Below are 17,709 nucleotides of genomic sequence, written 5' to 3' on the forward strand. Positions count from 1 at the left end.
ATCTTGTTTACTCTGTTCTGGATGGCAAAACCCTTTCTTGCTTTGAACAATTTAAGAGACTGTGAATTTGAAACACAGAATTAATCTGCCTTTTTATTTTGTGTTTTTGACAGGACTCTTAGTAGCAGATTAGTCTCTGAAGTCCTTTTAAAAGACTGGTTAACATACTGGAACGATTTGAATGTTTAAGGTGATCTTGGCCAGTGTTTGCATAAAAAACTGGAATGTAGCTCTAATTTCTGTCTGGTTCTTAGTGCTCTGTACTCTAATTTTCACTTTTCCTCTCCTTGAATTACTCTGAAGAAAGTAACTGTTTCTTGCTTTAGGTAAAATAAAGAATTCTGAATCAACAAAAGAACATGCATTGGAAGCGGATTATTTAGAAAACACTGGTGTTATTGATGAATCTAATCTGACAGTTGAACAGCAACTAGGATTGAAACAAGCTGAAGAACGTCTGGAAAGAGATTATATCTCCCGACTTGAAAAAGTAGGTTGGGTTATTTATCAGATAAAAAAGAAAATGTGTGTCCTCTTTCATTATCATCACCATATTTCTGGTTGGGTGGTATTTCTACTACAGCCTGCTGCCTCTGTTTCTTTCTTCTTAATAACAAGTCACTTTCTGATCTAAGATATTGTCTCCAGTAGTTGACTAGTTGTTCCTCATGGCAGATGATATGGGTTGGAAACTTAGTGTTCCTTTTGTGGCACATGTAGCCTTTGCAGAACAATATTTTTTAAATTTTCTAGATCTGAAGGTTTACTGTTCCAGTATTTAAATTCGTTTAGGATCTCTGCTTTTTAGTAGCAGTAAGGTGTTGGCTTAATATTGGAGCAGCAATGATTCCCATGGCCTTTCCTTAAGAATTGGTCCATGAGGTGTTCCCAGCTCTGTATGTTTTGCAGTTGATAATACCTAAGGAGTAATACTTTGCTGTGATATTATTTAGTTGGAGGTTATTTATTGCATTTCTCTAACTTTTTGTGATCTCTGAATTTTTGTCATTTTACCTTTTCTGTATCCTCTTCCAAGTCAATATCTTTTACATTTATAGTCAGCATTCTGTTGTGTTTCCTACCTGTTCAACAAAAGTGTGGATATTTCTGCTCCCACAAGGACCCCTGCTGAAGAATACTTGGCACATGCTTCTAGGTACAAGTGCTCTGAGGACAGTTCTCTCAGCAGTTTTGCTCCCACCTTACTGTTCTTTATTTAGATACTATTTATGGTCTCCTTTTGAGACTGATACTATGACAAGTGACAAAGACTGTAAAATTCAAATACAACATCTGCTGCTTCTTCAAGAGCTATGACTGATCTTTAAAAAAAGCAGCCCTAAGATTGGGTTAGTGCAATTGTTTGTAGCAGATCAGGTTGTCACCTCTGACCTGTTTTTTCCCTATGTGCTTATTAAAAATTTATTACAGTATTTTTCTGAATGCTAATTCTGACTGGTGTCTAATTCCTTGGCTCATCTTATTTAGCCCTTTAAAGATATTCTTAAGTTTCTCTTTCCTGATGATCTAGAACCTTCCTATTCTCTGTGACTTCTTTCAAATACAGCTGGCTCTTTTATAGATTAGCTCCTTGAGTATCCAAGGACAAATTTCATGAGACCTGGCTTATTTGGGTGCATCTATCTTACACAAGTAGTGGTCTGTATCTTTTCTGTCTTGTTATTTTGAGTTTTTGCCCTTTTCATTGGAGTTAAGCATAATTTGATGATTTTAAAAGTCTTCACAATAAAGGCAAAATAAAAGTTATTACATGTCAGCCTTTCTGGCAACATCTATTAGCATAATACTGCGGACCAATGTTGTCAAGAAACACAACATTTTTCAAAAATACTTTTACTGCTGACACTCACTTTATTATAAAAGTATGGTAAAATATTTTTTATCTACTTCAGTCATCAGGCATCAAATACTTGAATCTTCCCGTGTTGCCAGGTGTAACTGTCTGTAGGTTGTTTTCCAAATGGATGTTTAATTTCATCTTACTAGGTACCTGTCTTAGAGGAAATAGGGTTAAAGAGAATTGGTAATTAAAGCAATATTTTAAATTGATATTTACTCTGTAGTTACAGAGTATCAGACTGTTTTTTTTTTTCCGAAAGCAAAAGGTCAAACTCAGTAAGCGGTAAGTGGAAAAACTTGCCCAAATTTAACCGTGGTTTAGGTCTCCATATGGTAAGTCAAATTTGTTTAACTGATCTGTGGTCCACCTCAGTGTCTTAAAATGGTGTTCATTCATTGTTGTGTCACTTTTTAAACATCTGGTGTTTTCAGTATACTTTTTGGGTTTAGTAAATATAGATGTATTAAATTTTGGACAAAAATGTTAAAGTAGTTTTTTTCTCTCCCAGTTATTGGAAAAGTCTAACAGATCTGGAGAAAAATGAAAGTGGTTTTTAACCCTTTTGTCTCTGCAGTGAACTTTTCAAAAGGTTTCCCATCTCTGTAGCTGTGATCTGTTTAGAGCAAGAAGATACAATTGCAGGATGAGACAGATAAAGTGGGGTATTTGGGAACAGCCCCTTCTCTTTGCAGAGTCCTTTCTGCCTTTGAGTCCAGCAGGTCTTAATGGTTTCTTGGTGTCCTCTCGTGGACCCTGGGAAAACAGGTTCCCTTCTTCCCCATCATCTCTGGATGTTTGGCTGCTTGCACACTTGGGGATCTCCCAGTGGCCACTCTCCATTTGGGTACTCCATCTCTGCCAGCCTATGTGTACAAAAAGGTGCTTATTCTGCAAGTGTCTCCAATTCTGAGCATTCCAGAGCATCCATCAGAATGGAATAGCATCAGCCCTTGCCCGAGGATCCCACCTCGGCCGAGCACAGTGATTGGGAGGTGGCTGTGTTCCCCCAGGCTACCCGGCCACGCCCTTTCTAGCAGGGCAGAGCCGCTGCAGGACCTGGCTGAGCTGCTGCTGTTTCCTCATTAGAGAAAGGTGGGGACATGCTGAGATTTAGCCAGTAATTAAAAGCTTCACCTGACAGGGGAATGGCTTACTGGTCTTTAGGTCAGCCTTAAGAAGTATAAACTCTTCAGCCTTCATCTTACCTCACTAAATTTACTGAGAAATGTAATATTCAAGTCATCTCAGTTCATTCCCTCGCTCTCCCCACTTTTCATACAGGTAAAAATCCATTTCTGCTTGTTTCTTGAAGATTGCTTAATGTTTGCAAAGCACCTTTACATTAAAAGTGTTACATAATAGTTAAATAGAGTTTATTAATCAAAGAATTCAGTTTTTCAGACACTACTGGTAGAAATATTTGTTTTAATCTGTGGCAATTTTTCCTCAGCGTTCCCCAGAATACACCAACTGTCAGTATCTATGCAAGCTCTGCTTAGTCCACATTGAAAATATCCAGGGAGCCCACAAGCATATTAAGGAAAAGCGTCATAAGAAAAATATAATGGTAAGTTAGCAAAATTATGGCTATTTTTTTCTTTTTTATACTTTTTTTAATTTTATTTTTGAAATCAAAATTTTTTTGTTGCGTGGTTTGTTTTTGTTTTTTTTTTTTTTTTATCATGTTCATTTAGGTGAAAGTGTGTGTGCTGAGCAGAGATCCACAACTATCTGTTTTCTGTTTAAGAGGAAGGGCTCGATGATTTGTCCAGGCAGAGAGGAAAGGACAGTTTTGGTCACTGCTTCTGAATTAGTATCTCTGAGTAGTGAGCAGTTCATCATACTTTTAGTAACAGAATACAAGGTAACTTAGGTGAGAAATATATATTACACAAAAATATATTCAGTTTTTCTATTCTCTGAAAATAATACCATTGATAGCAAGACCTCCAGGGGCTGGAGGTGGGGTTGAGGATGTTGTTTTTATGGTTTTTTTTTAGTTTGGCTGATTTGTGAAGTTTAGAAGAGTTACAGGACAGAAGGATTCAGTTCATTCGTCATCACCCTGGGTTTACTAATGTGCTTAATATGAAAAACAGTTCTAAGGCTTACAAAGAGAAAGCCAGTTTCCTTATTAGATACCATGGTGCTGTGGTTTGCTCTAAAGAACTGTTACATGTAAGAAATCCAATAAAAGGTGCACAGATTTTCTTGCCAGCCCATTTTTGGAAATGCTGATGAAGAGCTACAGATTACCCAGTATGTTGGATTTTGTGATTTAGATGGTTAAAATTACTCTTTCTATAACCATTCCCCGAAATTCAGTCAAATTACTTTCGCATGTTTCCATGGATTTCTTGCCATACTTCTGTTTTTCATTAATGTTCCAATTCTAAAATGTGTGCAAGTCATCACCTGGAAGACTTCAAATGCCATAAATCCATTAAATCTCAGAAAGTAACATTTTTACATTATGGTCAGTGATTATTTGTAAAGGATTCTGGTTCTCTCACTGTCTCCTAAATTGCATCATGCTTAAAAAAATGAGCCAGCCCTATGATTGATCTATAAATGCTTCCTTACCATGCTTTTCATCTGGGCATGAAGATGAGAATTGAGCAATGAGATTTCTTTAGCACTGAATGGAATTCTGGAGGACAAGGAGCAGTTTCACTTTTTAACACTTAACCCAGATAGCTTTATGTGCAGCATCGTCGTGATACCTATGTAACTGTCTTAAATGTTACTGCATAAAATGCTCCTGTTCACAGCTCTGTGAGATACATGACAATCAAATAAGCTCAGCAGCAGCTGTGGTTTCCCAACTCAAGAAAAATCCTAACGTGGTGACATAAAAAAAACCCATACTATTTTAAAAATGCTCATATTCTTTCTTACACTTCATTTGTTCAGATAAGAACAAAGAGTTGAGAGATGCAGCCTAGAACTAAAGAAACATTTTCATACTGTAATGTGTTTTCTTAGTGCATATTTATTTTATAGTTATTATTTATTTCAGTCATATCTTTAATATAGTTGATGAATTCATGAAACAAGGGGTTGTTGTACTGAGTCTCAAATGACTTGATGCATCTGACACATTCTTTCTGTTGGATTGGGTGCACTAAACCCAGTACTTTCTGGAACCAGCTGTTTAAGCAGTAATGGGACTCAACTTATAAAATTTCCTTGGAGCTAGGAATACTTTTTCTGCCTCTGATAACTTTCCTTCAAGTACAATCCACTCTGAAAAGATCCATGTGGCTTTCCCAGCTCAGTTACTTTTATGATGTAGGAACAATTACAGCTTTTTATTTTCTTGGATGAATTCTGCTTCAGAACTGTCAGAAAATGTGGTTCAGGAATGGAATAGAGAAGATTCCCTCTCCAGTTGCCAGCTGTGAAATGACATTTTCTGTTTTAAACACTGACCATCTGCTCTCATTCCTGGGACCACACTATTGTATTTGCCAGTTAGGCCAGGCAGAGTTCCTCCCTTTGGAAGTGCTTGGTCAGGACACAAAGAGCAAACAGCGTGTTCCAATATAGCAATAAGAGATAGCCTTTTCCTCTTAAAATACCAATTTTTAATGACATCATCCACCAATTATTCAGGAAAAGCAAGAAGAAAACGAGCTGCGGGCGCTTCCGCCACCCTCGTCTGCACAGTTGGCTGCTCTGAGTTTCACTCTCATCGAGGCAGCGAATGAACAAGGCATCTCAGATGAGGACTTCAGAATTCGGCAAGAGATCGTAAACGAGATGGAGAAAATTATTCAACAGCCCTTACCAGGTATTCATAATATTCTCCATTTGCTTTAGGTGAAAAATTTTCATTATTTTTATATATATTTTTGATAGCTTCATTAATGGTGAATGAGTGCATATGGGGTTAAATTATCTTGATAGTGTACAATATTAATATATAGAGGCTTTTTAAAAGAATTAATAAATATACAAAAAGAGGAAAATACGATTGTGTTTATTTGTCCTTCTTTTTGATGTGTTTATTGATCCTCTTTAAAGTGGTGGGATAAGATGACAAGAAGGATAATGTTTGACATTTGCTTCTTTGCATTGATTTCCCATCAGCTCCTATAGTTAATGCACTGGGAGTTTGAAATCAGATTTTTGGAGCTGCAGTCATGTTGACTTTGTGCTAACAGTGGTTTGGTGTTCAGTGCATCTGAACAGAAGAAAATATTAATCTCATTGGCAAAAAAGGTTTTGAATTTTTAATTTCATCTATGTTGGAATCGGGTGTTGTTCTGTATGGTCCATTTGTTTTAGAAATACTTTTTTCCCCTTTGCTCTATAATAATACAGCTGTAAGAAAGATTTTGGTATGTGCAGGATGATCAGCTTTAGTTTTAGATGCTTTGTGAAGTACCTGCTTAAGCATGAGGTGCTGAATAGAATAGGGGTTTGTAGGGTGGAGATTTGCTAATCTGTTTGCTCTATAGTAAGTGGCTCCTAGTGCAAACTTCTGTTCTGGCACTCCAGGGAGTTTTCCACTGATAGTAGGAAGCATAGGACAAAGCTTTTTCACATAACATTTTCTACATAAATGCTCAGGAAAAGTATTGTTACTTTGGCTGACTTGTTTGGGCTGATGAGCTTTTGTGGAGGTGTAGGAGTAGTGGAACAGGAGTCTGTAATAGTAAATGACAGTTTATTATTCTCTTTTTCAAAGACTGCTATGTTTTAATGAATGTGTTTTCCTAAGCTGTAAATTCAGAAAAATTTAATTCATGCACTGTGTAGAAAACATCTGATCTTCTGGCATGATTTTCTCTTGAGCTCACATTAGAACTATGCAAAAATTCTTACTACTATGATAAGCCATTGGAAGAAATTGCATATTATTATTATTAACCATACAGACTTTGATTCTGAGCAGACTGGTTTCTCAGCAGTGAAAAAAGGCTTGAAGTATTTTTGTGTAAGATCTATTTTCTCTTTTAAGACTAGTTTGGCTGATGTTTCTGATTGAATGAGTTTGGTCAGAACACACATAAAGGAAGATACATACACAAGAAGAACCCTCTTTGCTGTGAGGGTGGTTGGACACTGGCACAGGTTGCCTGGAGAGGTTGTGGTCTCTCTGTCCATGCAGATTTTCAAAACTCAACTGGACACAGTCTGGGCAACCTGCTCTAGGTGACCCTGCTTGAGCAGGTGTTGGATTTGGGAAGGATTGAGAACGCTCTCTTTTTTCAGCTGGTTTAAGTATGGGAGACCCTAATTTCTATTGCAGGAAAGTTTTCATCTGCAAAAATTTCATTGTGAATTGTGATAAATTATTGTTTATGGACTAGCATAAACAAAATGCCGTATGGGATAGCATTTCTCATATTATTGCTGAGTAGGTACTTCCTAGTTAGTTTAGATCTGTTTTGCATCTTTGCAGGTAACTGCATTAACTAAAACACTGACTGGACACTGTACTCTGTGCCTTGGATTATATTGAAGTTATGCTTTAGATATGTATTTTGCAAGGAACTGTGTGTTGGAATTTGCTGATGGCATCAACAGATTGGTGCCTCATACAGAAGTCTGTGAGGCATCAAAGAATTTTATAATTGGCTAAGAGCTGCAGTGAAATCAAGCTGTAGTTAACAAAAGCTGTTATATAAAATCCTACACTGAGATGGTGACAGTTATTGTTACTTCATATTTAATTTTATATTAAAAACAAACAGAACTATTGCAAAAAATCTTTAAAACAACTTGGACATTTGGTGGTTACAGTATTTGAATTATTTGTTTTCCTGTGATGCTATGTTATGGAAATGCCTACCCCTCACAAGAGTGAGAAAGGGGTTCATTGTTCATTAATCTGGGAGTGCCACTTGTGAGGTGCAGTATCTAAAGCAAGATATGCATCATCCACTAAAGAAAAATTTATTTACTAACTGTTAAATAATTATGTTTCTCTCTCTCCAGACTGTTCCCTGAGGATGTATGGCTCCTGTTTAACTAGATTTGCTTTTAAGACCAGCGATGTTAACATTGATATCAAATTCCCCCCTAAGGTGTGTAGATATTATCTTGTATTAACTAAGACTGGTTTTTAAATCAAGCCCATCCACATTTATTTCTATTCCATTGCCTTCATCTTCTTTTGGGGCACATAGTGTTAGAATAGCACAAAGCATCTAATCTTAGATTTGATGTCAGCTGTGTTGTGGAGGAAGTTTTCATTGTTCTTTAGATAACTTTAATTCTTGACTTTTTTTTTGTTTGGAAAAGTTTATGTTAGGCTTTTTCTAATTTTTTTTTTTTTGAGTAAGCACTGAAGCAGTATGAAAATACTTGGCTTGGCTAAGTGCTTCCATGAGCTCAAGATTCAGACCGTAAGCTCTTGTAGGATTCCTCCCTCCACTTTTAAAATTTGGGATAAAAGTGACATTCTTTAGATAATGAAATTGTTGTTTCATGTTTACTGAAGTTAGCAGCACATTCTTGATAGACACTCAACTGCTGCACTTGCACGTGTTTCAAAATGATAACATTTAAAAACTGCTGGGAAAGTCCTGACATAAGATTCTTTATTGCTGTCCATTTCTAGTAGTATTCATTGACAATGAAATTGTTGACTATATGGCAAGTGCTTTTATTTATCTGTTAATGCAGAACTAGAACAGAAGTGTTCACTTAGCCTTTAGTGTAGGCTAAGGGAAAGCTGGCTGTGCCGTTTATTGGCACCTGTTTTCATGGTGTAGACAGGTACAGTTAACTTATTAATACTGACAAATGATTTCACTTTTTTGAAGGACACAGTTACTAGTTGTGCAACCAAAGTAGTTTGAAATAAAATGTAAAATAAAATATTAGTCTAAATAAGTCAACCTGCTCTAATTTTGTCATTGTAGATGAGTCAACCAGATGTTCTGATTCAGGTGCTTGAGATCTTGAAGAACAGTGGTGAGTTTTAGTTGCATCTCATTTCTATTTAACATTCCATCTGCTGCTTAATTATTTTTATACTTAAATTTTCTGTAAACTTAGAAAACTTGATGGGTTTTCAACCAAAGTATCTGGGCTGTTTTTATGAATGTGATTTTTATGAACACCAGTGCTTGTGTGAATGAGAGATGAGAAGCTACGATAAGAGAATGCTCCACTTCAGGTTGCCAGAATTTGGGGCAGTAGTGTCAGATGCCAGAGCAAAATGTTTTAACCTCTTGTAGGATGAATTATAAGAGGTAAACTCAAAAGCTGCTTTCCACTTGCATATGTACATGACTGAAAGCTATTCCAAGACTTCTAAAACTTGAAGCCTCATGGTTCTGTCAGGAGCACAGCCTGGCTGTCTGATACTGGTGGTGAGCATTAAAAGTAACCAGAAAATATTGGTATTGCTTAGCTACGCAGCACTTGAGTTGTTCTGAAAAACCATGGTATAAATATAATAATTTTAAAGACAGAATTGGGAAAACTCTAAGAAACTTTGAAACAAAGTGTGTTTTTTCTCCTTCATTGCTTAGCTGTCTACTCAGATGTGGAGTCGGATTTCCATGCCAAAGTTCCTGTTGTCTTTTGCAAAGATGTTAAAAGGTATGTGTGACTGAAAAAAGTTTTTAATGAGCTACTGTGCTTGTTCATAGTAGATGCTTGCCTGCACTCCTGACAAGTAGTATTACTGTAACATTCAGCTAACATTTGTATTAAAAGGGAATTACAGAAATGTAATCTAGAAAGAAAACTACTTTTGTTTTTGTGCTACACAGAACTCACTGGGTGTAGGAATCTTACATTGCCTTTTAGTTAACCGGGGGAAAAGTGGAGTGGTTTTCAGTTATTTAAAATTTTTGCCAGCAGTTTTAAGCCAAGGCTTTAAAAACATTTTATAAGATACACGTTGCCAGAAAGGACACATCATCTGACAATTTCAGTAAATTCCTAAGAAGTAGCAACCTCCAAAATGAAATGTGATCTCTTGACTGGCCAGAGGTATGGACTGAAACTCTGGGGAAGTAAATGTAACGAGAGTGGGCTTGTCTTTTCCTGTGTTTGTAACAGAATAGAAATAATTGTTCTGAGAAGCTAAAGGAAAGTCTTTAGAGAAGCTGTTTTGTGGTTTACCTTAATGTAAGTCTTAATGTGCAGCGGTCTGGGTTATTAATTAATTTATTAGTTTGTTTAAGTGTTTGGAATGTAGACAATATACTTGGCAATTTAATTGTGCAAGATAACGTAATAAAGTAAGGGCAGAACTTAACAGCAAATTCTTAATGCTGTTTTGTATTTGTCACTGTAATGAACTTCTGTAAGTTCTAGATGCAGTCAATAAGCTAATAGTAGAGAAAATGTAATATATTCTGTAGCTTTTTGTTTAAAAAATTCAGGTTCTTACGTAGGGAGACACTGATGGATGTTTTTATTACAGTGGGTGTGATGCCCCACCTCCCCCTGCCCCAAGCATCATCTATATCACAAAGTGATAATCCTTTATCTGTTCTGCATTTGTGATTGCAGTGGTTTGACGTGCAAAGTAAGTGCTAGGAATGATGTGGCTTGCCTTACAACTGACCTGCTGGCTGCACTTGGTAAACTGGAGCCTGTCCTGATTCCCTTGGTTTTGGCTTTCCGCTACTGGGCTAGAGTAAGTTATTTAATTATCCTCAATACTTCTTTTTATGCACTGTGTACAATGTACTGTGTAATGTACCATGAATGTGTTTGTGGAAAGGACTTCATGCCACTGTTTCACCCCACCTCCATGTGTGAGATGCCACTGTACAATAGCACATTTCAGTGTTGACTGAAATTCTAGGTGGCAGCATAAATATGTCCCACAATCACAAAATGTGGTGAAACTGAAAAGAATAATATATGATAAGATAGTATTCCTTAATGCACTGTTTTGTGCATTATTAATTAATAATTAATAATGCATAATTAATTCCTTAATTGCTAGTTTGTATTCTGTCTGTATGTGACATGGCATGACCACTGCAGTTTCTGAGATGTAGCATTTTGTATTTCACTCTAGTATGTTTCTCACATTTCTTTAGTATTTGTCCTTTTGTAATAGATTGTAAACTAAAATTCTGGTATTACATCAGAAAAATAATTATTTCTTCTCTTACAGCTCTGTCACATTGACTGTCAGGCTGAAGGTGGAATTCCCTCATATTCCTTTGCCTTAATGGTGATATTTTTTCTTCAACAAAGAAAACCACGTATTTTACCATCCTATTTGGGCAATTGGGTAAGTGATTTTGTTATATAGTAACTTCATTATTAAATTGTTGGCATTATTTCTGTGTTCTGCAACCTCACAAAAATGCAGAATTTGATTGCCGAAGAAAATGATAAATAAAGTGTATTGGTACTTCATGCTCACACAGATGATGCTTGATGATTCTGAAGGCTTTTTTAAAAGGCACTTGTAGCAGGCTGTATATTTGTCATCTCTGTTTTGGAGAAAAGGCAATTATTTTCTTCTTTATTTCTCTGAATTTCTGTCTCTGACATCTGTTAATCTTGAGGGGTTTGAATACCACAGTAGTCAGTGTTACATTTGCTGAAAACTGTTGGTTGTATGTATTATATACAGTCTTGTTTCAGAGCCACTTTAATTGTTGTTAGATTGAAGGCTTTGATTCAAAGAGGCCAGATGACCACCAGCTGAAAGGGGTGGAAGATGAAGAATTTGTAAGGTGGGAGTACAAACCACCCACAAATGGTGCAACAAAAAACTCTGTTGGAGCAGAAAGCAAAGCTAAAGTTGAACAACAAAAAGGTGGTGGCAAGAAGGCAACAAGCTCAGAAGTGGACAACCAAAGCAATGCAAAAGAGAAACATGGGATTGTAAGTCCTGAGTTTATTTAATTGAAAACCATTTGCTATCTCTCATCCCTATTTTTTTTTTATTTTTAAACATTGATGTTGGATGAAATCAGGACAAAAAAAAGGGGAATATTAATTTCTTATTGCAGTTGAGCACTTGTGTCTGTGTTTTTCAGTCTCTCTTAGCATTCAAAACCCCTCACCAAGTTTCACTGGGGCAACTGTGGTTGGAACTTTTGAAGTTTTACACACTGGAGTTTGCTTTGGAGGAATATGTCATCAGCATACGGGTACAAGAGCTCTTAACCAGAGAGAATAAAAACTGGCCTAAGAGGCGAATAGCCATTGAAGGTAGGCTATTAACCCTTCCCACTTCTGTAGTCATCCTGCATTAGCATCTTTATCTACTTAACTTGCAAATCTGTTACAAGAATCTGGACAATAAGTCTTTTAAATATATATTTTGTCAACTAATTAGTCTCTTTAAACAAGTTTTCTCTGTCCAAAAAGCAGGGAAAGTCATTGAGTTATAGAACAATGTGTGGCATTCTGAATTGACCTTAACAATAGAGAAATTGGGTGTTTGAGGAAGGCTAAGAAACCATGTAAGGTGATATTTTCATAAAAGCATGAATAATGACTTTTGAACACTTTCTAGAGATGTTGCTGAAGTGGCTTATCTGTAACACTTGAGGCGATGGAGAGGACAAGGAAAATCATACAGACAGAGAATGGGGTACAGAGGTACATTGAAGGATGAGTCAATAAGGTACAAGAAGAGTGAGAAGGAAAGTAGAACAGATAAACAAGCAATGTATTCTCGAGGCACAGGTTGAGTAGTGGATGTTGAGATCACTCCTGTGACTTTTAATTTCCTCTCCCAATTCTTTTCTTCAATCACATTTAGCTAGAATGTAGAGAAAAAGTAAGGAAGTGTTTATTCAACATGTGGGATGTAAGGTGGCAGGACAAATCATTGAGGAAGAAATGAGAAATAATTTCAAAAAACCAGATTGTATTCTGGTTCTGACACCTGCTGTTATTGGGCTAATTGTGTTCTTGTTTGCTTTATGTTCTTTTACTTGTCTTTTTTGCTTTTTTTTTTTTTTTTTCCAATGTTAAGTTTGTAGCTGATGTTATGAAGTAACAGAATCTCAGTTTGGTACTATCTTCCAGGCAAACTTATAGCAACTATGCAGGAACTCTTTTTGCTTGGAAAACATGTTTGATCTAGAAATCGTTAGGAAGGACTAAGAATGGATCCTGGTGAGATTGGTTCATACAATCCTTACATCCTTAATGTTACTCTTAGACAAATGAATTTCTTAAGGGAAATAAATCCTTCTTCAGTGGAGGAAAAAAGTTTCTGGCTGGCGTCTGTGTTTTGCCTTTGTATATTTATTATAATTTCTAGTTTAGAAATTTTCCATGATATAATGGTGCAATATACCCATGGCTTTCTTTTTGAGTAACACTGTTTAGAATTGTTTATGATAGTCAGCCGTTCATGGCTGCACGTGGGTATGTTTTGTATGGAAGAATTCTGAAAAAACTTGTGGGTCTTTCATTCTCTAAGTATATCAATTCTGGATTATAAGAATCTCCTTAACTGCCCTGTAATAATTTAGAGATTTCAACTGCTTTGTGAAATGTGGAAGTTAAAGATTGCTAATTAAATTGTTCTTTTTCTTCCCAGATCCTTTTGCACTAAAGAGGAATGTTGCACGAAGTCTAAATAGCCAGATGGTATTTGAGTACATCCTGGAGCGATTTAGGACAGCATATAAATATTTTGCATGTCCACAAAGTAAAGATGGGATTAAATCCAAGCCAGATACCAAGAAAAAAGAAAAAGGGAAAATGAATAATAAGAAATCTGCAAGACCTGAAGAGCCTGTAGCAAACTGTTGCCTTCCACAAGGGGAAGATGTTGTAGATAAAGAAGTTACAGGAAGTGGATGTAACATACCAGAGAATGAAATTGAATGTAATAAAGTGGTAGAAGCTGAAGCCAAAAGATGTACTTCCCAGAACATGGACCCTTTGCTCCTTTCAGCATTGGACTCTAGCTATGATGAAGACAAAGAAGATGCTTTATCCCTTATTTCTAACGAATGCTGTGAATTAAAGGAAAAATCACCTAAAGAAAGGGATGATTTAGAAATTTCAGTGTGTCTAACTGAGGGTGAGCTCAGCCACCACTGTAACTGCAGTGCACATCAGCCTGATGACACAAATTCCAGTAATGAGTTTTCTGATGCTGAAAGTAGGCAGAGTTTGGTACTGGAGCCATCTCTACACATGAAGTGCACTGGCACCCCAGCTACCTCGGCCAGCTGCAAAGCAATGCTGGAAACCCAGGATCTCAAAGAGGAAGGCAGACTCTCAGCAGAAGAAATGCATTATGTGTTTGATAAGTTTATTTTTACTTCAGGAAAGGTAAGCAGTGCTGGTCATGTATCACTGGGCCGTTACTTTGAAGTCATTAAATCTGAGAGTGGATGGATGGCAGGATTGCCACAGTGATTGTTTTAGTCTGGGTTATGGATGGGAGCTCTGGCCTTTGTAGAGTACCTGTTATTCAGGACTGGAAACAGCACCCGGTGTGACATTTGCATTAAATGGTCTGTTTTCCTCATCTTAAGATTTTTGATTTATGCACAAAAATTCTGGGTTTCTTTCTGGTTGTTTGTGGGTTATATCTGCCTTTCCTCTCCTACTTTCTTGTAGAATTTCCAGGTTCTTTTAGGCACTGTGACAACTAAATGCAGCTTGTTGAGAGGTGTTCTGCTCTTTGTAGAGGCTGTGTTATTGTCCATATGTTAAATGTTCTTGGTTGCTTGGAAATGTTAGGTGTGCTGAGCTGTCTTAAGTGCACAAATAGAATTTTCCTTTTTTTCCCCAAAAAAGCCACCAACTATAGTATGCAGCATCTGCAAACGTGATGGACATTCCAAAAATGATTGCCCAGAGGATTTCAAGAAAATTGATCTAAAACCACTACCACCAATGACAGACAGATTTCGGGAAATACTTGATATAGTGTGTAAAAGATGTTTTGGTAAGTTCAAAAAGTGTTTGTGCTCCACTTTATACTATGATCTGTAACCTGGAAGAATTAAAAACTCTAGGGTTAAATTACTTATTTACAATTATTCACAATTCAGTAGGAAGAAGCTCTTCCAGGTGCCCTAGGCTACAAATGGATCAATATTTTAATTTTCAGATAATCCATGGCTGTGATAACTTATAACAGATTTGAGAAACTGATGTTACATGGGATTTTTCACTGGGTTTGTAAAAAGCTGCTGGTGTTCCCAGGAATCAGGCTCTGGGCAAAACTAATTTTTTGTGCTTATCAAATTCTATGGCATCTTTTGGGGGTGATGTGGTGGGTTAATGTTGGCTGGATGCCAGGTGTCCACCAGGCCACTTTGTGGTTGAAAAATTGGATGTCTTGGAATAAAATCTGGAAGACTCTAATGATATAAAAAGAAAAATCACAGATTTAAGCAAAGCAAACACAACAAAAAAAAAAAAAAACAAACAAGCCATCCAATCTTTTAATTAGCTGAAAAAGATTCTTGAGGTGCTGAATGTCATGTCTGACTGTGTTTCAATTTGTTTTTACTTAGATGAATTATCCCCTCCTTTATCTGAGCAACAAAACAGAGAACAAATACTGGCAAGTTTGGAGAGATTTATTCGAAAAGAGTATAATGGTATGTAACCTTAGGTAGTGATTCTTGAGAATGCTTTCTTCAGTCATGTTGTCCAGAGCATAAAGATGTGGTTTGTCTCATTTTACTTTCCTTGCTTGAAGCAGAGGCATCTCTTTTGCTTCCATTTGTAAAGCTGTCTTGCAGACTTCAACATGGAACATCTCTTCATGCTATTCCATGTAAACATCCCAGGAGTGGAGGAAGAGCTGCCAGAGTAATAATGCAAGCACAGGACTGTTCCAGTCAGGCCAAGAAGAAAGTTTGCTTGGGTCTAGTGTTAGCTTTGGTTGTGGGCCAAGGAATTTTGCTGCCTAGTCACCAGTGCTTGAATATCTTAGAAATCCTAACAAGTTTATCTTCACATCCCTTACATAAAACAAGCAAAAGTGTCTTACTACAGTGATGGAAGTCAAGGCACAGAGATGCCAAGTGATTTTTTTCATTGGAGGTGTAAAACAGTGCTGGAGCCAGGTACCAAACCCAGGTCTCCTGAATTCCAGTCCATGGGAAGCCATTCTGCTGTAGCTGACCTGTGATCAAGGAATTGGGAATTCCATTCACTGGCTATGCCTCCGCTTATTGGCAGCAGCTGTTACAAAGCCTTGAAAGTCTTAAGGTTTCCACTTCTATTAAAGTTTAGGGAAAAAACTGTGAATAGGTGTTAGATCTTAGCATTAATTTCAGTTGAACAGATCAATGTATTCTTTGCAGTTAGGAAAGAATTTGTTTTAACAACAAAATTTTGCCATCCAAGAATGAAAATACTTAGTAGTATCGTGTTTCAAACAAAAATGTAAACAAAGCAATTGGGAAAGAATGTTCCATAAAGTATTGTAATCTCACTGCTTGTGTGTTCTTGAAGAGTATGTTATAATAACAAAAACTCATTGACCAAATTTACCTAGTCATAGGAGAAATATGCAACCTAGATAAACTCTGAATGGAACCAGAAATATTACTTTGGCTACCCTAGGAGTAGCTCTGTCTTATCTGCGGGGTAAAGCTGTACTGGTGACTGGGTTTGCACATTATTTTGATTTATTAAAAGCAGGAAAATGCAGTTGCATACCACAAAACATTGCACCACATTTAGAGATGCCATTTAATGATTATAGTAACTGTAATGTACTTCAGTCATAAAAAAAATACATTAAAAAGTCTTTATCCTGCCTTACTTTCTGTAGATAACTTCTGAAGTGTTGTGCTTCCTCCTTTATCAAAGCTGAGGTCTTTGAAGTGACAGTGTAAGCTCTCTCTTTAAGCTCATTTTTATGGGCACCTGCACATTGCAGTTAAGCAATATTTAATACTAAGCACTTACAATTCAGCTGTAAAAGAAATTACATTTTTCTTGTCTTTTCTTTTGATCAGACAAAGCTAGGCTTTGCTTGTTTGGCTCCTCAAAGAATGGATTTGGATTTCGGGACAGTGATCTAGATATCTGCATGACATTGGAAGGTCATGAAAATGCAGAGGTAAGAGTTTTGAAATTGATAAAATCTGCTATTTTAAATTCAAGGATTTTTTAAGGTTTTTAAATTCAGTTAAGATTTCTGTACAGGAAAGGTAGGATTCGCTAGTTGCAGATTGTCTTGTTGCACTCTGCACAACTGAAGCAAGAGCCAGCCTATTTTACTTTTAATGCCTTATAGACACACAGTGTACTGTAGATGTCCACACAGAGCATATGAGTTCATGTAAATTCATATGCTGGCTTAATGCTTGCTCCTTTTTGTACATAGACTTTTCATCTATGAAATATATGTGATAGTAAATGTGCTTGTTGGAATAGGATCCACGTTTTAACATCTGAAGCTGTGATCTTTGTTTTTCCTAGAAATTAAACTGTAAAGAAATAATAGAAGGTCTGGCAAAAGTTCTTAAGAAGCATCCAGGTAGGTGCTTTAAATTATTATTTGTTTTGCAGTTAGATTTTCTATAAATGTTGTTAATGGAAATGTTTTATGTACTAAAGTGTTGCTTCCCCAGGTTTGAGGAACATCTTGCCTATAACAACAGCCAAAGTGCCTATAGTAAAGTTTGAACACAGGCGGAGTGGCTTGGAAGGAGATATCAGTTTGTACAATACACTGGTGAGCATCTGCCTATGTCCTTTTGTGTTCAAAGAAAGCTTTTCATTCTTTCTATCTTACCCAAATAACCATTAGAGGGAATAATTTTGAAACCAGATTGAAAATGTTTCAATGTGTTTGGGTTTTTCTTCTACATTATTTAAATTCAGTGGCCTACATGCTCAGCCTGACCCGGGCAGCTCTGTATGACCTGATGGCAGAGCAGGGTACAGCACGGAAGTCTTGTTTTGGGGAA

At 36.7% G+C, this 17,709-nt stretch overlaps 1 protein-coding gene across 5 annotated transcripts in view; it reads left to right on the forward strand.

Annotated features, from left to right (window-relative positions):
• The window catches only part of TUT4 (terminal uridylyl transferase 4), a 61,203-nt gene that overhangs the window by 27,712 nt on the left and 15,782 nt on the right, over positions 1–17,709 (forward strand). For 4 of the 5 annotated variants that reach the window (XM_053949875.1, XM_053949876.1, XM_053949877.1 and 1 more), the window contains exons 3-18: positions 327–490; positions 3,312–3,428; positions 5,477–5,654; positions 7,808–7,896; positions 8,737–8,788; positions 9,352–9,421; positions 10,343–10,469; positions 10,959–11,078; positions 11,459–11,680; positions 11,836–12,010; positions 13,356–14,098; positions 14,570–14,720; positions 15,295–15,381; positions 16,753–16,856; positions 17,219–17,276; positions 17,371–17,474. In XM_053949875.1, the coding sequence (XP_053805850.1) occupies positions 327–490; positions 3,312–3,428; positions 5,477–5,654; positions 7,808–7,896; positions 8,737–8,788; positions 9,352–9,421; positions 10,343–10,469; positions 10,959–11,078; positions 11,459–11,680; positions 11,836–12,010; positions 13,356–14,098; positions 14,570–14,720; positions 15,295–15,381; positions 16,753–16,856; positions 17,219–17,276; positions 17,371–17,474 (2,561 nt within the window). The remainder of the gene's footprint in view (positions 1–326; positions 491–3,311; positions 3,429–5,476; positions 5,655–7,807; positions 7,897–8,736; positions 8,789–9,351; positions 9,422–10,342; positions 10,470–10,958; positions 11,079–11,458; positions 11,681–11,835; positions 12,011–13,355; positions 14,099–14,569; positions 14,721–15,294; positions 15,382–16,752; positions 16,857–17,218; positions 17,277–17,370; positions 17,475–17,709) is intronic. The other variant, XM_053949878.1, reaches the window with a different exon arrangement.

This window comes from Vidua chalybeata, chromosome 9 (genome assembly GCF_026979565.1).
Source record: "Vidua chalybeata isolate OUT-0048 chromosome 9, bVidCha1 merged haplotype, whole genome shotgun sequence".
Taxonomy (NCBI): Eukaryota; Metazoa; Chordata; class Aves; order Passeriformes; family Viduidae; genus Vidua; species Vidua chalybeata.